General features: G+C 49.7%; 1 protein-coding gene across 16 annotated transcripts in view; it reads right to left on the reverse strand.

The window, feature by feature from the left end:
* Positions 1–27,658, reverse strand: part of FRMD4A (FERM domain containing 4A) — a gene marked incomplete at its 3' end in the record, with an annotated part of 767,390 nt that overhangs the window by 42,674 nt on the left and 697,058 nt on the right. For all 16 annotated transcript variants that reach the window (XM_079914365.1, XM_079914366.1, XM_079914358.1 and 13 more), the window contains 3 exons: positions 16,767–16,843; positions 11,512–11,650; positions 4,746–4,887 (listed from right to left, as the gene is read on the reverse strand). In XM_079914365.1, the coding sequence (XP_079770491.1) occupies positions 4,746–4,887; positions 11,512–11,650; positions 16,767–16,843 (358 nt within the window). The remainder of the gene's footprint in view (positions 1–4,745; positions 4,888–11,511; positions 11,651–16,766; positions 16,844–27,658) is intronic.

The raw sequence follows: 27,658 nt of genomic DNA on the forward strand, positions 1-27,658 counted from the left end.
CATTTCAACTCTGCAGACCTTTTCTTTCTGAGATGTTAGCCCCTGGCTCAGGTCAATAATAAGAGTGGACTTCTGACTTCTTTAATGATATCAATAACATTTCTTCATTTCTTTAGCATCTGAGACCTCAGATAGCTTTAAAATGACTGAAGTCCACTATTTCGTAATGATGTACCCTTTTTAAATAGGAAAATCACCTTCAAAGTTACTAAGAGTTGGAAATATTTTATCTCTGTTTTACAACAATAAATAGTACACAAACTCTTTGAGGAGAGAAGCTGTAACTTTTAAAATGCTACGCATAGCCCCTAGCAAAGTTCGGGAGCTAGAAAAAATGTTTATACGGTAGCAATATCACAGTGTGGTTACACGGCTCAGTTACGGCACAATCTGGGTACAGACAAGGGTGGAAGGATAAAGGAAAGATAATGAGGAAGGACGGCATTTGCAGGAGGGGCCTGATCTGACAAGATTAACCTTTGAAGGTCTGAAACTATCATGACAAAAGCCATACAGTACAATTTGAGGGAAAATGTTAGTGGCAGGTTTATGAGCGATCTTGGCAAGGACCGAGATAGCACACACTCTGGGAATGTAGAAGGTTCTTAAAATGCAGCACATGCAGGATTCTTACTAGTATCCTTCAAAATTTAATTTTAACAATCGTGTATCACTGACATCAGTCGTGGTGATGATTTTTTAAAATCTGACACCACAAGTAGGGCACCAAAAGTAAAAATAAGCAAGTGGGACTACAGCAAACTAAAAAGCTTCTGCACAACAAAGGAAACCATCAACAAAAAGAAAAGGCAACCTACTGAATGGGAGAAGATATTCGCAAACCATACATCTGATAAAGGACCAATATCCAAAAAATATAAAGAACTTATACAACTCAACAACAAAAAATAAATCCAATTAAAAAACGGGCAGAGGATGTGAACATTTTCCCGAGAAGACATACAAATGGCCAACAGGTACATGAAAAGATACCCAACATCATTAATCATCAGGGAAGTGCAAATCAAAGCCACAATGGGAAATCACCTCACATCTGTTAGAATGGCCATCATCAAAAAGAACATAACAACTGTTGGCGAGGATGTGGAAAAAAGGGAACCCTCATACCCTGTTGGTGGGAATGCGAGTTGGTGCAGTCACTATGTCAAACAGTCTGGAGGTTCCTCAAAAAACTAATAATAGAGCTACCATATGACCCAGCAATTTCACTTCTGGGTATTTATCTGAAGAAATGAAACAGTAGCTGGAAAAGATATCTGCACCCTCATGGTCACAGCAGCATTATTCACAATAGCCATGACATGGACACAATCTAAGTGTCCACCAGTGGATGAATGCATAAAGAAATTGTAACTATGACACACACACAACGGAATATTATTCAGCCGTAACAAAAAGAATGAAATCTTGCCATTTGCGATGTAAATGGACCCCAAGGGCATTATGCTAAGTGAAGTATATCAGAGAAAGACAAATACCATTTGATCTCACTGATACATAAACTCTAAAAACAAACGAACTAAAACCAAAAAACCCTGAGCTCATGGATAAAAAGAACAGACTGGCGGGTGTCAGAGACAAGGGGTGAGGGTGGGTGGAATAGGTAAAGCGAGTCAAAAGGTACAAATTTCCAGTCAGTAAATAAATGAGTCATGGGGAAATCATGTAAAAAATTTAAAAGATCGTGTATTGAACACCTACTGAGTGATAGGCACAGGGCTAGAGGTAGCAAAAAGAACTCTCAAGTGATGATCAGTTTCTCAAAATGCTTTCCAGGACTATTTATCAGACACCAGTTTTTCTTAGCACGAGGAAGTAGGTGAAGGAGAGACAATAATTGATCCAATAAGATACTAGGTTATTTGTATCCTATTTCCTGAGTGAGAGGTAGACCACAGGGTCTGGAAAGTGTCATAAAAAGAGTGCTTAAACCAAGGCCATCCCGAAAGAGCGACGCCCTCTCCTTCTGTGGGAGCCCATCACTAAGAGGCCTTCTCCACACGCACTCAGGCAGGACGCACTAAAGGATGAAAAGCATGGGTGGGAGGCTAGCCTAGATTTCCGTCTGGTGGGGGATGGGAAACCGTCCCGTCCAGGTGGGACTGCGAGGCCTCAGGTGAAGGCATCTTCTCCTGCACATGAAAAGTCAGAGGGGCAGCAATCACAGACCTGGTGGCAGTGATGGCCAGATCGACAGGTCCTAGAAGTTCCCCGAGTTGACTGATGGAACACTTCCTGTGCAAGGTCTCCCCTTCCACTGACCCGTGGCCTTTCCTAAGCCAGAGGGGGGAGACCTCCCCACGGAGCCTCAGCAGTTAAGGACCATTCTTCAGCATCTAACTTGCAGGGCTGGGCTGAGTTCAAAATGCTCCCTGGCCTGGTCACAGCTCACACCTCTCCACCTCCTTCCCCGTCTGCCCAGCTTTCCTCTTGCTTAGCTGAGCAGCAGAAGGGGGGCAGGCAAAAGGCTGAGGGTCTCGGTCCTAAGGATGGGGCCACCGCAGAAGTGGGGCAGGCAGGGGGCCTCGGCTACCTGCATCGATGCCCAAACAGCTTTGCCCGGGGTCCTCGTCACTAAGTTATCAGACATGAAAAAACTGCTCTAATATCCTGAGATAAAGATGCTTATATCAGGTGTGGGAGTGGATTCAGCAGGAAAGTTTTCTTTTGATTCATCTCCTAGCCCACGGGATTGATTATTAATGTCAAGCTGTTGGCGGTAACAGAGAGGAATAGCTATCCAGTCTTGAAGATGCCTGGATCTCGGTATCTCAATTTCTTTTTTTTTGGCCGTGCTGCCAAAAAAACTGGGGATCCCAGTTGCTGCACCAGGGATTGAACCCGCACTCCCTGCAGTGGAAGCGCAGAGTCTTAACCACTGGGCCGCCAGGGAAGTCCCTGGATCTCATTTCTGATGGTTGAATGATGTCAGCTCCATGTTAGACGCTTTGGGGCTCCTGTTCACCACCTCCGCTCTACCTGCTATTACGTTTGTACCCTTGGCGGCTGCCAGAGACAAAGGGCCCGAGCAGATGGACCAGGACACAGGTGTAAAAGTGGGGAGACCGAGGTTCCTCGCGAGAACAGTGGCTCTCAAAGTGTGGTCCCCAGACCAGCATCAACATCACCGGAGAGCTTGTCAGAACTTGCTAGAAATGCTAATTCCCAGGCTCACCCCAGACCTACAGATCAGATACTCCGGGGCCGGAGCCCAGCTATCTGCGTTTGAACGAACCCTCCAAGGGGTTCCGATGCACTTGGAGGGCAGGGAACCCCTGAGCTGGAAGAATCTATTCTCCTGGGTATAACATGCCACATTCAGAACGAATGTAGATTTCCAAGGGGACATGAAACCACGGCAGGGATGCACCGCTCACTGAGGCTGAAGGAAGAGGCGGGCTCATCTGTGGCTGGATGAGGAGGACAGTGGACAGATTAAATCCAGGCTCAGATCTGAGACTCTGGGCTTTAATGGGGGATAGGGATGTCTAGGGGACAGTCACAGGGCTGACTCTGGCCCTGCCCTTCATCATTCTGCAGGCGATAGGAAGTGGCTGGAATTCGAGGCAGGGGTCTTGGATTTTGTATGGCGTTCTCTTTACTACAGCACTGTCCACGGTCTTCACTGTAAACCTCTAAGCCTCAGAAACAATGATTACTTGGCCCATTGTATTGATGGAAACTTTTTAAGGACCCAGGACAGAGAGAGGTTTACGGTGAACCTTAACGGTGACCTGGCAGAGGCAGAAACGACTTTGTGGAGCCTGAAACCTACAGAATTTTGGTGGCTCCATTTAAGAAAAAGAATGCAAAATGTATTACGTTCACAGGTTTTATAAAACACCTGGCCCGTGCACACATGACCTGGGTCCTCCCAGGACCTTAGAAAGGCCTGTCCATCTTCACCCTCGTCCTTCAGGTCTGAAGGTTTTCCCTGGCTGTGACTGGACTCCACCAGCCCAGAAGCTAACTAGGCAGCTTTCGGCTTTCCCCCCCTCCTGTCTTTTTCCTTTATTTTATTTTGTTACCGTCTGCAGTCACCACGTGTACAGAGCTGACCCGAGAAGATGAGGTAGGGCAAAGACTTCCTGTTTTACTCTCTGGCTCAGAGGCAAGGAAATGTGTACTGGCTCCAAGAATAATCAGGCCTTGACCACGTGGCCTGGGGAGTGAACTGCGTTATACTTTTCTAACATTTCCAAACAATTTTGCCTCCCTCTCGCTCCCTGCCCAACTCAAAACTGCCCCCCTTCCTGTCACTCCAGCCAATGGCATCCCTCCTCCTGAAGTCCAGCCCCATCTCAAACCTCGGGGCATTTCTGCCCCTCCCAACACCTCAAGACAAATGACTGGCCCAGGCCCCCCGCAGAAACAGACGGCAACCAGATCCCCCGAGCCTCCCTTTCAAAGCGCACTCTGCGACAGGTCTCTCTTTTCCAAACGATCAAGGGTGTTCTGTACTTTGGAAAGCCTCGAGAAGCCCCCCTGGGAACAGAATGTAGGTCACTCAGCAAGCGCCACGACTTGACCTTCAGCCCCTCCTCGCATAACTCTCCTTGAGTGGCACACAGGCAGCCCGCGCCCGCCGTGCGGCCTTGGAGCCGGCATTCCTGCCGCTCAGCCACCAGCACTGGGAAGGCTCTGGAGGCCGCTCGAAGGCACTTAGGTGGCCCTCCCACACCTGCTCCCTCGGAGCGCCCCAGCCCCCGGGGGCCGCTACCCACCTGAGGACAGCAGGCTGCCGCTGCTGCCGCTGATGATCTTGCCCTTGCTGCCCATGCTGGCCAGCTTCGACGTCTTCAGCGTCCCCGTCTCCGTCAGGTCGATGGCGATCTCGCTCAGGCTGCGGGCGGCATGGATCTTCGACTAGAAGGACCACCGGGTTGGGCAGGTTAGACGGGGGCCGCTCCCCTCCAGACAGTGATCGCTCGCCCGCCCGCCTGTCTTTCCGAGATCTAGCAAACGGCCTCACGGCCAGCGAACTGCCTCATTTTTCTGTCTGTGTCCCCAGGGCCCATCGCTCATCCCCTGAAGCTTCCCAGGTGGGAGCAGATAAGGCTCCAGAGGTGACACGGCGAGGAATTTTCGAAGCCTGTTATCCCACAGGCTGTATGTACAGGGCTTACAAGTGTGGACTCCGGAGTCAGCTAGGCCTCGATGGAGTCCTGATTTGGGGAAGGACTTAACCTCAAGAGGCCTCATGACTCGCAAGCATAACACAGGGAAAGCACCACCTACCGCTCAAGGTTTTGTTAGGGTCAAAAGAAGTAAGGCAAGTGAAGGCATCCCTCCACCCCCAGTTCCCTCCCCTCCCCCCGCCTCCTACATAGCTCTCAATGAATAGTAGCAATTTTACTTGCTACTGTGATTTTGTGCTTAAAAGGAGGAGAAAAATAATTTTCAGCTTTGTGAATGATTTAAAGGATGTCTGAAGCAAATTTATGAAGTTCCAGTAAATTCGAAGGTGGTTTAAGCTCTTAAATGATTAGCCACGGAGCCATGAAAACTTAGAGGGTTGGAAAGCGATCACACTGTCAGCCTGCAAGCGTGGCGTGTAAGCGTGGTGTGCAAGCGTGGCGTGTAAGGGCTTCTGCAACAAATGCTTATCTGGACGCTCGGTGCCCACCAAGGGGGCACCTGACACGGTGCTTTGCTTCTATTTTGGTACCTAAACATAGGAGCCGAAGTCTTCAGATTACGGTTAAAAGTCCACTCCATTTATGCTACAAATTAACTGGCCCACTTTGTCGAACAGTAACAGCAAGTTAGAGCAATTAGAAAAGGACTCTGCATTCATGATTACGTTCCTAAAATCAACTGTTTGCAGTGAAGCTTTCTGCTCTAGTTCCCACCTTGGGAGGTAGAGGTGGGTTTGCGTGTGCCCCGCATATGTTGGACGTTTTTTTTTTTTTCCGTTTTCAAGAAATCAATTTGTGACAATGCTTCAGGAAGTGGCTTTCGCTGCACTGCGGACTTTTGGAAAACAACTATAAATCCTAGTATAACCTGTACATGTGCTGATTTTTTTTTTTTTTTTTTTGCGGTACGCAGGCCTCTCACTGTTGTGGCCTCTCCTGTTGCGGAGCACGGGCTCCAGACGCGCAGGCTCAGTGGCCATGGCTCACGGGCCCAGCCGCTCCGCGGCATGTGGGATCTTGCCGGACCGGGGCACGAACCCGCGTCCCCTGCATCGGCAGGCGGACTCTCAACCACTGCGCCACCAGGGAAGCCCCATGTGCTGATCTTTCCGTGGCCACTGGTGATTAGGCAGGGGTGCACGCATGGAGCCAGCGGAGGGTCCCAACTGAGGTTTGGATGCGTGTTCACTGGTGTGAGACTAGGTCTGTCCGCCACACAGGAGAAGCCACGGAGGACGGGCAGACCAGTGCCCGGCTGCCTCTTATTCACATCCTGAGCCCAGGTGCCCGCAGCGGTCCAGCAGGGTCTGTCTGAACCCAGAGGCCTTGCCCTTCCTCTGGCCTCCGTGTTGATGCCAGAATTGGTGAAAGACCATGACTTCTGACCGCTAAGGACTTTCCTCACGTGAATGAGATGAGAGTCTGAGGGGCAGAGGAAATGCTGAGACTTTCTGCTTGTTTTGTTCACCGGGTCTGACCCATTTTCGTCCTCACCCTCTTCTATCTCACTGGTCCTTCCTTGACTGATGTCTCCTCTCTGACCTCAACTTCTGTCCCTGCGTTCAGAACTAGGCTGCCTTCCTGGGGTGAGGGCTTCCTTGCTCATAACACAATCCCAGCTGCCAGCGCCTCGCAGGGTTTTCTGGCTTGTAGCAGAAGGCAGGAGCGCCTCTGCTTCACTTCGACACAGCGTATCAGTTGCATCCACCTGGCTGAGTTTTATCCTCTGAGCAAAGCACAACCCATCGCTTCCTCTCTTTCAACACTGTTCTTCTACCAAGGCCCAGGCTCTACCAAGAGAAGCCCACGCTTGCAGTTCTGCAAGAATAACTCATGAAGACACAGACCATTGCAGCCTGGGGAAGGACCTGGGCTCTGAAATCAGAAAGACCTGGACTGAAATCTTGGCGCTTCCCAGAGAATCACAGTTTGACCTTGATTTTCAACCTCTCTGATACTGAGATCCCTGTTTGTAAAAGGGAGCTGTTAAAACCCACACCACGGAGGTGTGATATCAGGACGAAATCAGATGCTAGACATCAAGGCCAGTGACACTGGAATAGGAATAGGATATAAATCAGGGCCTGGCAGGAATTTGCTAGGTGAGGTTCAGTGAATGACTCAACGGGAGATTTGGTGGGATCTCATTAATCTCAAGGAAGACCTGTCCCCACCCCACCTCCAGCCCCTCCACACCAATCTCGGAGGCAGGAAACAAAATACAGAAAAAGGACAAGAGTCACACTTCCCAAGGGAGACTAGATTCTTAGAAGCTTTAGGAAATTACTGGCTTCTCTCTAGAATGGAAATATCACAGTGACTGAACAGACCAGGTGGGGAGAGAGCACTAAGAGATGAATTGATGGCGAGATTCTCTCCCTATAAAGTCAAGTCTTTGTGACCAAGCAAAAGAGCCTCCAAAGCTTTGGATGTTTTGCTCTGAGGGTCTTGCTGTTCTAAGTATTATCATGGGTATTCTGTAAGCAAGGTTTAATTGGCCCTGACATGCTTTCACTTGGCTTTTGATCTAGATGGAATGAAGAATAGCAAACTGGATCAGGAAAAAAAAAAAAAAAGATTAAGAAGAAGGAAAGATGTTTGGACTGGGGGCCAACTCAAGTTCTCAATCTGAATTCAGAGGAACTCAACAATTTAAGCTCTCAAGTATTTTCCTCCGAACTCTGCAAGATATTCCTTGGCTCTGGGGTACATACGTTGGCAGGATCTAGCTGACAACATTTCTGATCTTTGGGGTCAGCAGATATAATTTACCAAATGTGACTGATGCCAGCACAGCCTCTCATTCTGAATGAGCTGCCAGAAAGGGACCAATACCGCCTCTTTCCGCTGTCTTTGGTGATGGAGGGTGGGCGGGCAGGCGGGCGTGTGTGTGTGAGAGAGAGCAAGAGAGAGCGAGAGAGAGCGAGAGAGTGAGAGAGACAGAGAGAGAGCGAGAGACAGAGAGACAGGTTTTCTAAGTGATTTACACTAGGACCCTGAAAGAAGAAAATGACCAAGCGCCAGGGGAAGGGCACTAGGTTTCTCAGCTACCCACCCCCGCTGGCTCCAACCACTAGATTGCACTTGTTTCTGGGGTTCATGAGCACCCCTCGGGAGGCCTGGGCTTTGCTGAAGCACTTCAGAGAAAGGAATGGTTGACACGGCCTGATACAGTAGAGTGTGGAGCAATGGCCAGTATGCCAGCCAACATGGGCTGTTCAGAAATATTTGGAAACACTCCATTCCAGGCCTGCCAGCCATCACTCACCCTGAACCATCTTGCCCACTGGAGATGGGTCACATCACTGTTGTCTGAAGAACATTCCAGAAATGAAAGGTGTTGTAATACTACTCCTAAGGTGAATTTTATCATCTCTGATTTAATTGGGGGGAACTTTTAGAGAATTTAAACTTTACACACAGGTGTCGGCCAGGGAACGGTATGTTGCATTAGTAATGATAATAGTGAGAGATAGCACACATCTCCTAAAGCAACTTCACCAACACTGTGTCACTGGACTGATCAGTGATTCTGGTCAGGAATTTCCTTTGCTGTGTTCTAACTGTGCAAAGCAAGCAGGAGCGAGGAAAGACTTGCCCGGGGTCATAGAACCAGAAGGCAGAGTCCTTGGACCTCCCCATGGGGGAACCCGTTCCTCACCAGTCACCGCAGGCTGAGCAACTGATTCCAATAAGAAATACATGGGCGGGCTTCCCTGGTGGTGCAGTGGTTGGGAATCTGCCTGCTAATGCAGGGGACACGGGTTCGAGCCCCGGTCTGGGAGGATCCCACATGCCGCGGAGCAACTAGGCCCGTGAGCCACAACTACTGAGCCTGTGCGTCCGGAGCCTGTGCTCCGCAACAAGAGAGGCCGCGATAGTCAGAGGCCCCCGCTTGCCACAACTAGAGAAAGCCCTCGCACAGAAACGAAGACCCAACACAGCAAAAATAAATAAAAATAAATTACTAAACTCCTACCCCCAACATCTTCTTTAAAAAAAAAAAAAAGAAAAGAAATACATGGGCTCTGGGCACTGTGAGTATCCAGAGCTTATCTGGGGCAAATTCTCCTGCTCCTGGGGGTAGGTGCATGTCCTTCAGTCCCCCAGGGGTGGCTGAGCTGAAAGCTCCCTATTGCTGCGAGCATTTGGTCTGGTCTCTTGAGAGATACTTCTTGTTAATAAGTGATCTATGACAGTTACTTTTTGAGGTTTCCTTGTTACATCCATGGGTTGACCTGTAAGCCTGCTGAGTAAGGCTTCTCCAGCTGCACAGGAAGACCATCTTTGAGAACAGGGTTGCGGAGCCCTAAGGATGGGCCTCCTGCCTCACCCCATAGATCCTCTAATGTGAAAGGCCAGCAGAGGGAGGAAGAGTTCTAACAGCTAATATACCACCCTTAGGCTGAGACAGGCTTTTTCTCTTCCCCATTCAAAATCAGTGTGTGTAGTGTCTGCCTGCAAGAGGAATTGGCAGTGGGGTTCAGGTGGGCTGTCAGACTCTCTACCCCTCGTCACGCACTGCCAAACAACACGGAGGACAGAATCAATGGTCTCAGGTTTTGACCTCCAACTCCTGCCACTGGAGGGCAAAACACTGACACCCATCCACTGTCTCAATCTAAAGCATGAGTCAAAAGGTTCTGGCCTCGTTTCTTTGGATCGAATCGGGCCTCAGGTTCCCGTGCCAATGCCCACCATCACCAGGAGTGATGCAGAATGCTCTCATTATTCCTGGCAACAAAAATATTCCACCCTGTGCCCATCCACCCCCCGAAAATGACCAAACGGGGGGAGGAAGAAGACTTAGGAGAAGAGAAAATGTGTTATGAAGGAGAACGTGACTCCTACGCGGGAAAGGCTGTGACTGAAACTGAATCATGACTTGAGGGACTGTTTGCTTCCTGTCCTATTTTCTTACTATCTTTCTCTTACCTCCCGCTCAATCCCGACTCTCTCCTCCCAATCCTCCCCCCAAGCCAGGAAAGGAGCAACTCCACTCAGAAGGAATAGAAGGCAAAACAGGAAGCCACAGGATCCAAAAGGGCACCAATCCAATAAGTCTTGGGCCCAGTAAGCCCAGGGTCCTGCCACTTCCTCCTCTCTCTAGGACGCACGGGATGGGAGAAAACCTCCCCCAGGTGGTGGTACTGACTAGACCGGGGGCCAAGGTCGATCTCCCTCTGCAGTTCTGTATTCCACTCCCCACCTGTCCCAAGCCAGCAGGAGCCCGAAAAAGATGCAGAGCCCATCTTGATACGGCTCTTCACCTGAGGGGTAATGAATGGGCGTGGCTTGTGCGGGGAAGGCAAGGGAAGCACGGCAGACAAGGCTGGAGGAACAGGGGGCAGAGGGTTGATATGAGCTGTGTGCGAACCAAGGAGACGTCATTTCTCCCCCCCCACCACGCCGTGTGTGTGTGTGTGTGTGTGTGTGTGTGTGTGTGTGTGTGTGTGTGTGTGTGTGTGTGTGTGTGTGTGTGTGTGTGTCTGTCTGTCTGAACTGGGGCTGGGTCAAACCTCCCTTGGAGGATGACTGTTTACTATGGCCTGAGGCTCCAGGTCTACCTTAGGGAAACAGACTTGTTGCCTTTTTTTTTTATTATAATGTTTCCGGTTTTGCAATTTTAAGAAATGGAGTTGGCAGTTGGAAAAGCCTGGAGGGTTTTCACAGCAATTATCCTCAACCGGTAGGTGGTGTCTATTAGTTGCAAACGGTTCCTTTTTCTTTTTTTTCCTCAAAAGGAAAACAGGGTTTCCCTGGTGGCGCAGTGGTTGAGAGTCCACCTGCTGATGTAGGGGACGCGGGTTCGTGCCCCGGTCTGGGAGGATCCCGCATGCCGCGGAGCGGCTGGGCCCATGAGCCATGACTGCTGAGCCTGCGCGTCCGGAGCTTGTGCTCCGCAACGGGAGGGGCCACAGCAGTGAGAGGCCTGCATACCACAAAAAAACAAAAACAAAAAAACCCAAAAAAACCCAATATGCCACTTTTTACACCCCCAGAAGGACTGCTTACTTCCAGGAGAGATTCCTGAGGTTCAAAAGCACGGGGGAATTCCTCAAAAGGCCCTACTTGGCTGCAGCAAACGGTCTGAGTGGCTCTGACCGTGGTTGACCAAGTTGCCAAGGACACGTTGTTCTCTTCAAGAGCTGACCTCAGGAGCTGCCTCCTATAGTCCTAAAAGGCCAGTCTCACCTGTGCACATCTCAGAGCAAGGGATGCAGGGCCTCTCCAGCCATCCAACTCCTAATCCCCCAGCTACGAGATCCAGACAAGGGCCCTCGTCTGCTCACAGCTCAGTGAAAGGTCTGGTCTTGTCATAGGCCCTCCCAGTCCCAGGAAAGGGACTTACCTTACTCTGCTTTCTGTCCAGATAGAACTGGTGTTGGCTAATGGCCATAGCCCAGATGGACTTGATCAGTGCCGGACACGCGTACCACGTGTGCACTGCGATGCCGCTGTGTCCAAACGTCCTCCTTGTCACTGAGGCCCTGGGAGAGCAAGAATCAGAAGGGTCAGACACGTTTACAACGAGGGCCTAGGATACTCAGTCAACAGCTTTTACCGAAAACCCACTGGGTCCTAAGAGCTCCGGCATAAAGGTGACAGATGAGCACGCGTGCACGCACACACGAAACTGGCTGGCAAAGCCCATCTTTTCATTTTATTCTCTAAATAAACGTTGATTCTATCTAAGGTACAGAACGTGATGATCTGATGTACTGATACACATACACAGTGAAGTGATCACGGCAGTCAAACTAAAGAACATTTCCTCTCCTCACATAGGTACCACCGTGTGTGCGTGTGTGTGTGTGTGTGTGTGTGTGTGTGTGTGTGTGTGTGTGTGATGCAAGCACCTGAAATCCACTCTTAGCCGATTTCCAGTATATAATAGTGTTATTCACTACAGTCACCAGGCTGTACATTACATCTCTAGCCTTATTCATCCTATAGAACTACCACTTTGTATACCCTTCGACCAGCATCTCTCTCCATTTCCCCTACTTCCGCGTCCCTGGGAACGACTGTTCTACTCTCTGCCTCTGTGACTCTTTTAGATTCCACCTGTAAGTAAGATCATGCAGTTCTTGTCTTTCTGTGTCTGCTTTATCTCACGTCATAATACCCTCCAGGTCCATCCATGTCGTTGTAAATGGCAGGATGTTTTTTTTTTAAGGCTGAATGATATTCCGTTGTGAATATACACAATTTCTTTATCTGTTCCTCCATCAGTGGACACTTCGGTTGTTTCCATATCTTGGCTACCGTGAACCATGCTAATCTTTTAATTTACTGGCTCCTTAGGGTTCAGAATTTGGCCAAGCCTCTGCCTTGTCTGGAATAAGACAGGTCATTCTAGGTCACGGGATGGTCTTTTCTGATCTTCAGCTCCTGGCACTGGGCCAAGACAAACTTCACAGACAGGAAGAGCCTTTGACAATGTCCTTTATTAACCAGGCAAAGCTGCCTACGGTGAAGGACGAGTAAATTCTCCTCTAATTGCCACAGCATCTAAGGCAATCAGAACTGCTTACATTACTCGCACGCAACCTTCCTCGCAAGTTGGTTATCAATTTCAAATATATTCAGAGGGCGGGTGGGGTATAAAGAATCAGGAGAGGAGAGGCAGAAAGAAATGAGCCCGGCCAATGCCGACCCACTACCCACGTCCACATACACGTCTGTAGGAGATGTGGAGGACGTATGCACAGAGCAGAGAGGCAGTCGGACTTTAAACCGAAGGTGGGAAAGAATGGTCCCAACATAATTCATCACATTAATGGAATCAAGGGGAAAAAGAGTTATATGATTATGTTCTCAGTGAGGTATACTTTATAGGATGGGTACATGATTTTGCAAGTGAAATCTGAGAATCTGTTGCCATACATGTGTGTGCATGTGCGTGCGTATGCGTGTGTAGGGCAAGACGATGGGACAGTGGGGTGAGGTTGGGGGCATCTTATGTGCACATCAGAAGAACAATGTGTGTTCAAGACTGAGCTATCTCATTTAGATGAAACTTGGGGTAGTCAGGACTTGTGAATAATCATATTATTTTCATGGCAAGTTTCCCCTGGAAGGAGATTAGAAGCTGCTCCGATCACCTTCTCCCAGGGGCTCAAGATTTAACAGTAGGTGTTCTCCAGACCCACTTCTAAGGAGGAATTCAAATCTGGTGGTTAGTTAATACTGCTCATTCTAAGCAGAGTATTCTTCTTCCCTTTGGTTATAACTAAAGTTAAGAGAAAATGCCAGCTCACAAAGGAACACACAATTGAAAATAATGGAAAAGGAGCCGGCAAGAGAGTAAGGAGGAAACCCCCATGGTCTCTGCACGCGTAAAAAGAAACTCATCTGAATACTCACTCTGGCCTCCATGGCAATGGCTGATCCTGGGAGTAAACTCATTTTTTATTTTTCTCCCAGAAAAGGTGAATTGGAAAGGAAAAGTAACTTGAAATGTATTTCAGGGGCGGTAGTGAGAGCAGTGCCAGGCTAGGTGTATTTTTCAGGTAAGGCGGGGGAGGGGAGGGAAGAGGCTGGCTGGTCTGGGAGTTCCCAGGAGCACCTAAATCAGATGGTCTCAGAGTGTTTCTCACGCCCGATTATGAATTTCTCTCTTCTCTACACTGTTTGCTTCAGGCTCTTCCCACCCCACCGACTCCTTCTGCTTCGCCAAGCCCAGAGAACCGCAGAAACAATGCTGGGTATCCATTAGGACACCGGTCCAGGAGAGCAAATCTGGAAGCATCTTCTGGGACAGCCGAGCCATGCCCTGTCCTCGCAGTGTCCCAGGACGTCCATCTTCAGGACACGATTCTGCACCACACTTGCCATCCTATAACTTTGCTCCTGGCTTCCTTCCTGGTTTGGGGGAGGGGATGACCCCTGAACCATCCCAACACAGTACAGTTGATTAGATGACTCTTCTGTGTTCAAACAAACAAGGCAACAGCAGCAGGACGACATGTTTAACTGGAGCAGGGCCAGGAGGCCGTAGAGGAGTGCTTACTGCAGCGCCAGGCGGGGCTCCAACCCCCCAGGAGACACGGGCTTGGCCACTAAACTAAGTAGCTAACCGGGAACAATCCCCTTTGCCTGCCCTGTTGAGCATTTGGAAAAGGTGCCTTTAAAGGCATTGTCATCCTGGGTCTCCACCGCTGCCATCAAGGAAGCCACGTCTCTGGCCTCTCCTCATCTCCCCTCTCCTCTCCCTGCGTGTCTCTAGGCTGACAGAGGACTGCTTTCCGAGGGGCCGTGCTCACGTTCTGTGCTCAGACTGCCTCTGGCGCCTGCACTTCTCTCTTAGGCCCACCTGCCCGACATCTGTATCACCCTGAGGGCCCACCTTGAGCTTTACATCCTTAGCTAAGATTTCTCCTTCTCAAGAAGCCTCCCCAGACCAGCACTTACAGGCCGTGCTATCTGGTACTTGGCACCCGCTGTCTGTGTATAGCATGGCGGTAAGTCACATAAGCTCTGGAGCCAGACTCCCTGGGCTCATATCCTGTCTTTACCCCTTAACTAGCTTTTTGTAACCTGCAGCCGGTTACTCTGCTTCTTCTGTGCCTGTTTCCTAAGTACAACAGGAATACTAGTACCTATTTTCTGGGGTTATAGAGAGGACCCAATGAGATAACTGTCCAAGTGTTCAGAACAGTGACTGTGCACAGTAAACACTTAATAAACAACAAGTTCCTTCTTCTGTCGCTCCAATTGTGCTATAAGTTCTTTCAGGGCTTCCTTCTATACCCCAGGACACGTAACTGTGCCTGGACATAGGAGCTACTCAGCAAATGTGAGACTGACCACTTTCATTTAATAGGCTAAAAGCCCACATGATAGTAACATGAGGTTTGGACTCCTTCCAATATCCCTGGGTCTTGGGAAAGGGAAGGGAATTTAGAATTACATCACGAATAGGACAATAGACCCCGACACAGAAAGAACACGACGAGTACACACACACACACACACACACACACACACACACACACACACACACACACACACACACACACACACACACACACCCGCCGCCCACTCACTCAAGGATGCGTCCAAGGTACCTCTGCATTAGCAGAATTCCCAACAGAGCACAGGCCCGGAGAGTCTGTCTCCAGTCCTACGCTCAGCCTCTTAGACCATCCAATCTCCAGTCTTTATTTTGTCAATCAGCTGCTTTCTGCATCTGACCCATTGTGGCAACATTCATTCTGGGACATTACTTTCAGCATCTCTTGCCCCCCTGCCTGGCCTGAATCAATGCATTCCTGCTCTGCAGAGACAGGGTCTCTGGATCCTGAGCCCCTTCATCACAGGACCCTGAAAAACGCTGCACAGGCTGTTACACTGCCAACGCTCTCTATCATCACCTGACAACGAGACACGAGTCTCTAAGACGTTCTCCGCCTGCCTGTTGCACGGTAACCATGGGGTGTCGGGGGGAGTTCTCACCCTACACGGGAGTTCTGTTTCAAGCAGATTACGTGGCCAGGCAAACGGCACAGCAGTCCTCCTGGGTTATCACTGACCGCAGGAACGGACATCACCGCACAAGCCTCACCCTCTGATGGGGCAAAATCTTATTCTCATGCCGAGAGCTTTCTGGGAGGCACGTCAGCTTGTCTGAGCGCCCAGAAGCCATGTGTGTGAGGAACTGATGCCAAAACCCCCTCTTTCCCGAACCAGGGCTGGGGTATGGACAGCACCCAACATCCACATCTACTCCTCCACAGGGCCTGATCTTTTCACTGTCTTCCCAGGGCTACCTTCTTGTTCTAAGTCTGCTTTTGGACCTATTGAAAGCGATTTATTCTCGAGCATTAGGTCTGTTTTTAGGGAATTTTGCTGCCGCTTCTGGTCTGCCTGTAACTCTAGGACTAGCAGACAAAGGGAGGAAAAGCCACGGTACATGCTGCCCCGAGAACCTTCCACGCAGGGCTTGCTGCATTCCAAAATGGGACCCTATTGTTTGGCATTGGACTTGGAGAGCATTGACTTTGACATGAGCGCTCCCTGGGATACAATGTGAGGTGGAGAGAAAAAGACTTGTATTTCTTTCACATCTACCCACCATGGCGAACACCCTAAAATTACAGCTCACGGAATGAAACAACTTAGCACAACTCTTTCAGCTGTAGGTTCCTTCTGTGCTCACTCTTCAACCTGAAACGTGCTCAGAAGCTCTGACAAGCCATCCTTCAGGCTCTTCTCTGGCAAAAACTTTCTAGAAGGATTCAGACCACGGCTCACTTTAATTTGGTGATGGTTCTGAAGTGCTACAAATCTTTCCTAAAATGCCCTGGCTTGTAAGACAATTCCACACGTCCGAGCAAGTAATACGCGTAGCCAGATGAGATGACCATGGAATTGCTAATTTCACACACACGCGCACACACACACACATACAAACCCACTGTATTTCCCAACACACAGAACCAAACAAAGCTCTACTGTCTTATTTGAACTCTATTCTCCCGATCAACCGCCCTCTTCCCCCCCCACAAATGAACATGAACAGTGACAGCACAGAAACAGTAATTTAAGTAACATGCTGGCGAGGCCACACGCTCCCAGAAGAAAAGGGCTTGTCTAGCTTACCTGCGTGGGTCATGAACTTCCACAGAAAACTTCTTCTCTCTGAAATACAGGTTTTCCAACTGCCTCCATTGGAATATCTGGACAGAAAACAATGCAGTTGAAGTTCAGGAGTGGGCGGGTCACGGCTGTAGTCCTCCCTCTGCCGCTGAGCTTACAGCTCGCAGTTTCCTTATCAAAGCTCAAACAGTACAGTTGTTTGCACCTCCCATGCCTCTTGCTCGACACACACACACACACACACACACACGCACACACGCACGCACACGCGCGCCACACACACACACACACACACGCTGCTCTTCAGTTCAAAACCCCAGCAATGTGGCTGTGGATTTTCCTGCAGGCTTCTCAACGGGAACAAAACAAGTTCTTTTCAAGTGGTTCCCCGGCTCTGCTTGGCCTTTGTTGAATTCTCCAAGACAGTTCCCAGCTCTGCAGACTTTTCCCTCCAAGGAGAGGGGGAGGTGGGGGGAGAGGAGGGCGGGCTGACGCAGGGAGGGAGCAGTAGCCATCTGCCTGCGGTGCTGAATCGAGCTTCCTGCCTCCAGTGCCGAACTGGGAAGGCGGTCACATTCCCAGCCTCCCCTCGGGACTCTACTTCCTGCCCATGAATGTGTAAGAGCCCAACTCGCCCTGGTGATCTGGGGGCGGCTGGGGAAGCTTCCCCGAGAAGGGCGGGGGGCGGCTAGCACTCTATTTGGGGGCAGGCAACTCAAGATAATAATGTGAGCCCATCAAGCCCGGCTTCTTTCTGAAGCACAAAGAATGCCAGGAGCCCTGGGGCCGGCAGGACGCGCTGCACCCCGGAGCTCGCTGCGCTCAGGGAGGCAGAGAGTGAAATGAAGGCAGTTCTGAACAGTGGGAGCTAAACAGAGTTCCTGGCACGGCCTGATGGGCCCCTCTGGCCCTGGTGGACATTCCTCCTGGGATGAGGGAGCCTGTTAACTAAGAGGTTTGGGAGTAATCAAGGCTGCAGCATTACTCTGGAAGGGGGTCCTTTCATTGGACGAAAAAGGAAGTTACTTAAACTCTCTGAGAAATGTCAAAAGAGGTTCAAGTTATGCCCGTAACATTCATATTTATATTTGATGCATATTGTAGTCCCTTCTGTAGACTGAGAATTTGAGTTTATTGAGCCCAAAGAAGGGTCAGAGTTTCATCCTGGGAGAGGCTGATTCCTCCCCTGATCCCCCCTTTCTTCACCCACTCAGTTAAGGCAAATGCTTTTTAGGGTCTCATCCTAGACCCGGCATCCTCTCAGCTGGGGCCCCTGACTCTCTCTGATCTGCTCACATTTTCTCCTTCAAGATGACAATTTCTGTGTCCCATCCATCCGGCCCTGCTCTACCCAGGACACGGCTCCTCGGGGCTTGGCCAGAGGACTTCACCCCTTTGTCAAACTGGGCTGGAATAAAAACTGTTTCTAGAATGGCTGCGTGCTTCTCACAACCTGCTCTGCAGAATTTTACAATTATTTTGTCTGACTAATAGGGAGGAGGACATGGTTTTTTTCTGATTCCAGAGCTACCTCTTTTGTTCCCAGCTCAGAGTACATTTTGATCTGAAGTCCAAGGAAAACTGTACTTCTTTTTCTCCTTTCAGGTCAGTTCCAAGGAAAGCAAGTCCTACATGAGCTCAGATAGCCTTGTGTCAGATCACAGATGAAATGCCACCTGTGTAGTCGGTTACTTGAGTCCCAGGTCTGAGTCTTATGCCCTTATCTGATGCTCTGCTCTGCTAAATCCCTCAGTGAAATGTGAAAATTTCCTCTCTGACCCCCCCATTGTTAGATATATACAGATGGTTCACCTGAACTTAGCTACACACACAAAAGCACCGGAACTCACAGCTCCTTAACTTATAACCTGGAAGTAGTACACAGAACAACGTGGCCAGACACATGCTCTGGACTCTGCATCCATTTGAATCCTGACTCCCCTATATCCAAACTGTGTGACCTTAGGCAAGTGACAGCATTTCCTTTAGCCTCAGTTTTCCCATCCGTAAAATGGCAATAATGCTCCTCTAAGGTAGAGGCAACAGATCCTGGGCACGGTACCTGTACCAAGTAAATGCTCAGTGAACTCAGATCTCAGTGCAATTCCTAGTTGTTCTTACCTCTCCCAAATCCTGGCGAATAAAGGAGATTAACTCCAGAACAACTGAAATAATTCTTAAGTTTTTTTTTTGTTTTTTAAACTCAAGCCCTGTTGTCAGGGTTTAAGACAATAAAGGTTGATGATCTTCATCCTGGAAATCTTCAAGGAAGTGTACAGACTTAGTGCCCTGACCCCCACACCCCCTTTCCTCTGAAGAGAGGGCTGAGTGGTAGATGGCTCGTCCCTGAGCCAGACCCGCAGCCCCTGTGCTGCACCCACCTGCCCAGGTAAGGCAGAGCCCTGGCCAGGACCCGCTTCACAGGTGTGTGACCTGAGGGGCCCGTGCTCAGTTTTAACGTTCTGCTGTCTCCATCTTGAAATTCTCAATAAGACTGATCAACGGGCCCTGCATTTGCATTCTGTCCCGGTCCTGCAGATTATGTCACTGGTCCTGACCGCTGCTAATGCCAGGGGCACTGTCCTGGGCGGGGCACACTTGGGGGAAGGTGCATCTGATGGGCAGACCTCCACAAGCTTTCTCTTTGTGGGTGTGCTTGTGAGCACCTCTCTTGGGCCTTGGGTTGGAAGCCCCCCCCCCCACCCCACCTGGTGAAAAACCCCAAAGCCCAACACTCAGGGGGTTGGTTCCCTGGCAACTCCTCCCTCCCCGACTTTTTGCAAAACAGAATACACGCCGGGGGTCTTCCCCCAAAATGCTCCCCCATGCTGCTGGTGTGGAGAGCCTCAAGTCTGCCAAGGGCCGAAACGAAACCATGTGGTCTCTGCTGCGGCCCTTCCGCCTGCTGCCACCGCCCAGATCCCTGCTCTCGGCACTGAACCCTGACGGCCTGGCTCCTGGCATCTCCCCAGGAGGATGTACTGTCTGTAGACATTTCCAGCAGGGGGTAGAGCAGTGGCTTTGCCTCATGTTTGCTCTAGGCAGGGATTTTTTTTTTTCAAATGAAATATTGGGAAGGGAGGGAGGGAAGGAAGGCAGTTTTCCAGGACAGGAAGGTCCCAGGAACCCAAAAGGAGGTGCTCATGAGGAAACAATGGCCTTGTCCTTTGCCCCCCCACTTAGGGGAGACAGGAGGTGCTGAGGAACAGGGGGAAGAAGGCAGCTGGACGCCCCCATGCACCAAGCTGGGCTGATGGTGGGCACAGGGACCCTACCTACCAAACCCTCCCCTCTGACGCTGACAAGCAGATATAGAGCAGACGCCTGACCGGGTCTCCCTTTATGAACAGGATACACTGGGCTCCGATGTGCTGCTCTGGGGACGGCCCCTGATCGTCTGTGTCACCGCGGGGGAGCCTCCCGGGCTCAGTACAGACATCATAACCCGGCCACCAGCTAAAGACACCCCATAAAGACTCACCGGACACACAATGATGGTTACAACTGGGCTAGAGCCCTTAGGATTTTGCCTAATTTCTATGGCCAGTTCTGCCCAAGGAGGTACCTAAAAGCTTAAACACACGGTCTAGCAGTAATCAAAGGGCTTATTAATACCTATGAAAAAGGCCTTTCTCATGCACTTCATCTGGGTATCTTTAAAAAGCAGATGTCTCGGGGCTTCCCTGGTGGCGCAGTGGTTGAGAGTCCGCCTGCCAATGCAGGGGACACAGGTTCGTGCCCCGGTCCGGGAGGATCCCACATGCCGCGGAGCGGCTGGGCCCGTGAGCCACGGCCGCTGAGCCTGTGCGCCCGGAGACTGTGCTCCGCAATGGGAGAGGCCACAGCAGTGAGAGGCCCGCGTACCGCAAAAAAAAAAAAAAAGATGTCTCTTCTTTGATCTTTTAGTATCCCCCCGCAAGAAGACCAAGTGGGAAATTTTCTTCTTGGGGAAAACGACGCCCAGAGAAATTAGAGGAAAATGCCTAAGGCCACACAGCAAGTCAGTGAAGGAACCAGAAATAGGAATCAAGGGCACCTGGCCCATTACTCTAACCTCTAACTATGCTCCTTTCCCTATAGGTCCCCCAGTTAGTGGGAACAGCTCTTACTCACTAAAGGATGGTTAACTTTATGAGTGGAATGATTTTTACAAACAAGCAGCAATGTGACTCTAGGTAGGAAGTACAAAGCCACATCTTTTCTGTCCTACACACTGGATTTTCTTTCCTTTACAGGCTGTGAACGATAATACGTATCACTCCTTTCTTGTCTTAGAGACCTGGGTTCTTCTGGTTTTCCATATAGAGATGCCTCAGTACCCGTAGCTTTCCATCAGGGACTGACAAACAACAAGAATCATGATTAAGAACAGCCTTAATAACTTGGCCTTGCCTGGAAAACAGAAACAGAGAGAAACCATCCAGAAGCGGTTTCGAGAGCGCGCCTGTCGCCACGGTTGGGACCATGGCTGGTCCTGGACGTGGATTCGTGGCTTCTGACCCAGATGTGTGATTCCCAAGCGATCACAGGCCCTCCACTTCCCCTTTCCGGGCCCCGATGCCATAACGTATAAAAGACGAGATGGGAGATATTTATCCATGGAAAGCAGACAAGACTGGCTAATAAATAGAGCCTTTGAGCCCTGAGTGCAGCAGGACGCACTAAAAACACTTAATGAGCAGGGCCAGGTTACTGGATCCTATTAGCTGGTCTGCCAGGTTCCCACATCCTGTGTACGCTGAAGGTCAGGGCCAAGGAGGACTCATGTCCTGTTCTTCCTGAGCGGGTGAGGGCACAGCGGGGACAGGCAGAGGGGCCTTGGATCCCTGACACTTCCTCCACAGCCAGCGTTTACTGGGCGCTAGCACAGCACGTGGGGTGATGGGCGAGCTCTCGGAGCGAGGCGGAAATAAAGCCTTGAGAGGAAGCCTGCTCTAGTGGCTCTGATTCTTGACCAGGACTTGGGGGAGCCTCGTCTTCCTCCTGTCTCTGAGGCTGAGTCACCAAGCCTCTTCATGACCCCTCTCTGAGTAACTTCCTGCTGCTTCTAGAGGGACCATTATACTGAATCCCGGCGGCCATCTGGCCAGTCCCCACCTCCCACAGGTAAAGCAAGCCCGGGGTGGGGGGCAGAGGTTAAATAAGTAGCTGGTGCCGGGCCCCCTCTTGGGACTTCGGTCCTGGGCTCTTTCTAACACACCAGGAGGACCCGACGATGAACAAGAACAGAGTTGTTTCGAGCCGATGTTTAAGGGATCTTAATGTTTAAGCCTTTCTCAAAGGCTCTTGGCTGTCTGCCTTCCAAACACCAGCAAGGAGTTCTCTCGTAAGAAGAATCGGACTCACAGCCAGGAATAACCTCCGAACTCAGGAAGAAACACACCAACTAAAAAAACCCACTTCCTGATTTCATTTCTGCTCTGTTCACCCTCTCGAAGTAGGGCTGTCACTCACTCATCTCCAGGTGGATTTATACAATTCGGCAAATAAAAATGAGCTGCCACACATCGTGAGGGATACAGGACAAAAGGAATCACTCAACCCCAACAGGGTGGACTTGAATTAAAATGGGAGCACAACACAGAAACCCCAAGCCTGCACGGTCAGAGAATTTTATCAGGTGTCCCCTGATAAGGCTTTACGGTCACGCAAGAACTAGTTCTAGGGAACAACAGAAGCGGCGCTGTTTTTAGTGGGTTAACAGCATACGTCAGAGGTTTTTATATCGGTTGCCTGGATATTCAATACATTTTACCTTATGCTCAAAAAAGAGAGAAACAAGGCCCTGGGGGTTTAGGTAACAACCAATCCCCATTCCCCTTCCAAATATTCAAGTTGTAACATACACTTTACATGTACCTATGCTAATAGGACAGAGGAAGGGCATGACGCCTCACATACGTTTATACGTGTAAGGCGCCTACAACCTAGTTGGGAGGATGTGACACACACAAAGCAGACTGTATCCATGATATAGGAACTAACTTCATGATGGAGTTTAAAACCATCTCTGGTTTCCGGATCAGGCTTTTAAAACTCTAGGGAGGCACCCCACCGGCTTATGAAGATAGGTCTCGTGCTTCTGTTTCAGAATCAATATTCATGACCATCGCTGAGAGTCTCCTGGGTTTCGGTTCATCGTTTTTAGGGATGAGAACCCTGACTTGGAAATCAGGAGGCCTCGGTGATAGTCCTGACTTTGTAAGTCGCTCTTTATCTTGGCTTCCTTTTCCGCAAAAGGAGGGGCATGTGTGTGGGCATTCCTGCATCCTAAGCACGGGTTGAAGGTCAGCATTGTAAGTCCTTGGAATGCCACCCTGCTACTCTTTGGAATTTAAAAATAAAGTAGCTTGTGTTAAACATTTCCTACTTATGGGAGACAGTACAGAATACCGTTGTCCCGCAGCATCCTCAGGAGCTTGGTTCCAGAACCTTCCTCGAATACTGAAATCTGAGGATGCGCAAGTCCCTTATATAAAACAGAGTGGTGTTTGCATATACCCCACACGCACCCTCCCCTACACTTTAAATCATCCCTAGGTCACTTACAACACCAAACGCAATGCAAATGCTATGGAAACAGTTGCCGGCACGCAGCAAATTCAAGTTGTGCGTTTTGGAACTTTCTGGAATTTAAAAATTATTTCTGAATATTTTCGATTTGCAGTTGGTTGAATCCACAGATGTGGAACCCGCAGATAAAGGAGCAGACTGTTCTCCTGACTAAAAGCATGGTTTTCCAAGTCACACGGTCTACCGCTTACTGGCTGTGTAGCCTTGGCAATGAAATTTCTGTGTCTCTCTTTTCTCGTCTTCGCAATACAACTCCAAACAACACCAGTTTTACTTTCATAGGGCTGCTGTATGGACGAACTCATACATACGAAGTGCTTCAAGTGGAGCCCAGTACGTAGTTAGCACTCAAGTCAGCCATCATTCACATGCTACTCTACACGTAAAAGAGTTCGGATTGCCTTGAACACGTAGCCCGAAGTACAGGTTTGTGCATTTTTTTTTTTTTTTTTAAAGATGGCTAATATGGTTCCATGGGCATTTTAAAAAATGGTTTTTGTTCCTTGGGTTTTTCACAATGCAAGTGTAAGCCTAATCCAGCGTCTTCATCCCCTGGAGTTGGTGTTTGACGTATTCTCCTCAGATGCTTTGCTTCCAATCCTTATCCGGTCAATTCCTGGGTCCACCACACCTTTGACCAGAGTCAGTTTGGACCACTTTCCTGCTATGACGTTTTTTGGCCACTCGCCTTGTGGGAACTTAGTGCCCTGACAAGGGATCAAACCAGTGCCCCCTGCGGTGGAAGCGCGGAGTCCTAACCACTGGACCGCCAGGGAATTTCCCCTGCTATGACTTTTAATCTCGCAACATTCGCCCTGAGAGGAACGTACTCTCCTATGATACAGCTCAGCAGTGCACTGAACGGGCCAGACTGGGATCCAAAGCAGAGCCTCCAAGACAGGCAATCTACGTCCAAAGATTATTAGCTCACAAAGTGATCCTAACACTGTCCTCAGGACCTGCGTTGAAGGAGGGCTCCCTGGCTTCCATTTTCTTCCAAGAGGGCCACATAACCCAGCAAAGAAAACAATAGCTAATTTTTCTGCACAGCCAGACCTAATGGAATCAAGATGTTCTTCCGGCCGGCTGCCTACCCCTCAGTGTCAGACCACAGGAGCTCTCAATTGATTGGTTAACTCCGTGACAGATGCCCAGAGCACTGGGCCTTGACCCTTTAATGGATGGCCTCTTTTTAACCCATCAAAAACCTTTTAGCTTCCTTTGGCTTCAGAGTCGTTACTAGGGGAAGAAAGAGGGAAAGAAGATCCACAGATACTTAACAGGCCTACGGAGAAAACAGGCCATTTTATTTGTCCCCAGTGGACGCAATTTCCTTTTAATTTTCTCCCTGGGGGGGTATCTCTCTCTATCATTTTCTTGTGTGTATTTTGGCTTTTCTTGGGGAAGGACCTGACCATAAAGCTTTGGCAAATGTAAAATCTTTCAAGAGAAGCTGAACGTGCTTTTCCTTTCTTATCCTTGGCCTCCTGATGGAATTTCTTCCCTCCTCCGTGTGCCTCTGGGGGTTGGATGCGGGTTAGTATCCAAAGGGAGAAGCTGGCCAGGGATGCACGTTACCTGAGTTCAGCTTTGGTTTTTCTCGCAGTGAGCATGGTGGCCCAGTTTGGTGTGGCTTCACTTCTCTGGGCTCCAGCCTTCCCTTAAAAAAAAAACTTCAAGGCTAATCACACCTGTGAAGACTTCAGTGAATGGGATGCTTCAGAGAGGGAATTAATCTGAGAAGCAGTTGGTCCGTCTCGGGTGGGGAATTATGATGGGCCATTCCACTTGCAATGGCAAAGATCTCTTCTTGGATTGCTCGAAGGGTTTTTGTTTTGACTACTTTGGAGGACAGACTTTGGGGAAACCTGTATTTTTCTATATTTTTTTTGGGGGGGGAGAGGAGTTGGCAGTTATCAGTTGTCTTACACCTGGTGGCCCTGCCCAGAGGTGCGGCATCACAGTGAGACCCTGATGGGGGCTGGCTGAATCCGTGAGAGATGGGGTAGAAAGCGGAAGAATGGGTTGGCAATGAGCTCTACATAAATAAAGGTAAACAATCATAACTAAACCCCTGCTTAATCAAGCTTAAAAAAAAAAAAGAAATGACAATGCTCTGTTACACTGTGTTATCTGGGAAACAGAAGTCAAAAAAAAAATTAGTCAACTAGCAAGGGCTCTATGGGAATAATTATTTAAGAGCAGCTTGTGTGCTTTAAACTACCCAGTGCTTCCAGGGTTGGCTCATCCTCCTGGGGAGGGGAAGGCCTTGCAGATCCTGGTTGCTGTGGGTACCAGGAGAGGGGCAGACCACTGCTGCGGAGACAGCAGGTGTGAACTCCAGGCTCTCCTGGTTGGAAAGTGTCTCAGGGGGTGTGGAGGACGGAGAGGCACGGGGCCAGGGCCGGGAGGCTTGCTTTGCGAGCCACACTGCTGCCGAGACCACGTGCGCTCTAGCCGGCTGCTCTGTGATGGTGGCTGCAGCCGGCAGGGGCAGGGAGGCCGGTGTCAAGCCGCCATCTCTGCAGCTGGCACCCTGGTTGACTTCGGTCATCTCTCTCTCTCGGGTTCCTCTTACTAAGTAGTTCTGTATCTGCTCCACAATTTAGCCTTCCCAGAAAGAAGCAGCATGAGGGGATGTTTTCTTAGAGATAAGGACAGAAATTCTAGAATTTCTGTCTTCCCAGGAGGACTGCTCCTATTTCAAGCTCTGCCCTTGTTCCATTTTCCTAGAGGAATCCTGAAGTGGGCAGGTCAACGTGGGGAAGTGTGAATTGGGGGGAGAAGGGGTGGGGGCAGAGGAGGAACTGGATACTTCCCAGCAGCCTGCCCTAAACCACTTTCCTTTCATGACTGCTGTCCCCATCCCCCACCCCTCCGACTTAACAGCCCTAACCTGGGCTACTTCTCCCAGAGATTCACGTACTACCCTCTGCCGAGCAAGTCGCATCCTGTGTCACAAACGTCCTTTTTACTCAGTTATTTTTCCTACCTGACTCTAGGCTTGTTGAGGGTATTTTCCTGGCACCTAGCAGAATGCCTGGGGCATATCAGACATTCAGTAATTGTTGAGTGAATAAGTGAATGAACGAAAAGCTCTTTGAGGTAGGGATTATGGAAACCAAAGTTCAGAGAGCTTAAGTTACTTTCTCTAAGTCACACAGATGATAAATGGTGGGAGATGGTATTTGAACCCCTAGGTGCTCAAAATTCAGGTAACTTCCGTGCCATGAGGAACCACCAGCCCCTGAACCTGCACATCTTGTTAATACCTTTCTAAACTGCACGGGATATGGCCACAGGGAAGTGGCAGTGAGGGCCAGCCCAAGAGCTGCAACCCAGGAACCACAGCCCTTCCTTCTTCTGGTAGTTCTGTCTGAATTCAACTCTCCTCCAAAGTGAATGGGGGAAGTTACGGTCTCCAGGAGCTCAGGGGCTCGAGCTGGAATCCTAGTACAGACCTGGAGTGACTCTGCATGCCCATCCTGCTGAGAAACTGCCTCGACTGGCTTAGGGCTCTTTGACAGGCGTGATCGGAGCAGGACCCTCCTGGTAGAGTCCCCCCAGCCCTACCTGCAGGCGCTGGGAGTGAGAGCTTGACACCGTTCTGGCTGTGCTAGGGTTTAGTATTAAATAGGTTCACACTTCGGAAAGATCAGTTCAGCCCGGGTTTCCCCTCTGAATCATGCTCATTAAAAAAAAAAAAAAAAAAAAAATCTCACAGAGCTCCGTCGGTATCGTATGGCTCAGCAGAAACAAGCCGAGATTCCCTGAGACAAAGCAAAGGTTACTGGATGCAACAAGCAGGGTTTCTCAGCCTAACATTTCCTGCTTCTAAGTAAGAAAAGGCGTCCAGATGAACTAGAATAGTGCAATGGTCTGTGTCCTCCTGCAGTTCATTTTCCACATATAGTTACTAGTAGCAATTTGGGTACTTCCGCTCCAAGAGACAAAAAATAAAATCAAGAGACAGTCTAGATGGATTGGTAGGGAAATTTTATGCTTTTTTCCCCCCCAATCAACAAATCTAAGCCGTAAGCAGCTCTCATGCCTACCTCCTCCCTCCTCCCTCCCTTTCTTTACAGACGTCTGGCCTTTCACGTGGAGCTTTCTCCAACCTTCCTTATAGGAGCTACACTATCCCATCTCTGAGGCCACTACACACATATACAGGGAGATGACCTCAAAATTAGTGGGAGCTTCCAACAAGCGAGTAGATATTCTGCTCTGCTGCTTTCGCTCATTTAACCAGTATTTATCATCCACCACGGGTCAGGCACTGCACCGCCAGCAGGCGTGCGCTAGAGAAGAAACAGAAGCCT

The sequence above is a fragment of the Stenella coeruleoalba genome, assembly GCF_951394435.1.
Source record: "Stenella coeruleoalba genome assembly, chromosome: 2".
Classification (NCBI taxonomy): Eukaryota; Metazoa; Chordata; class Mammalia; order Artiodactyla; family Delphinidae; genus Stenella; species Stenella coeruleoalba.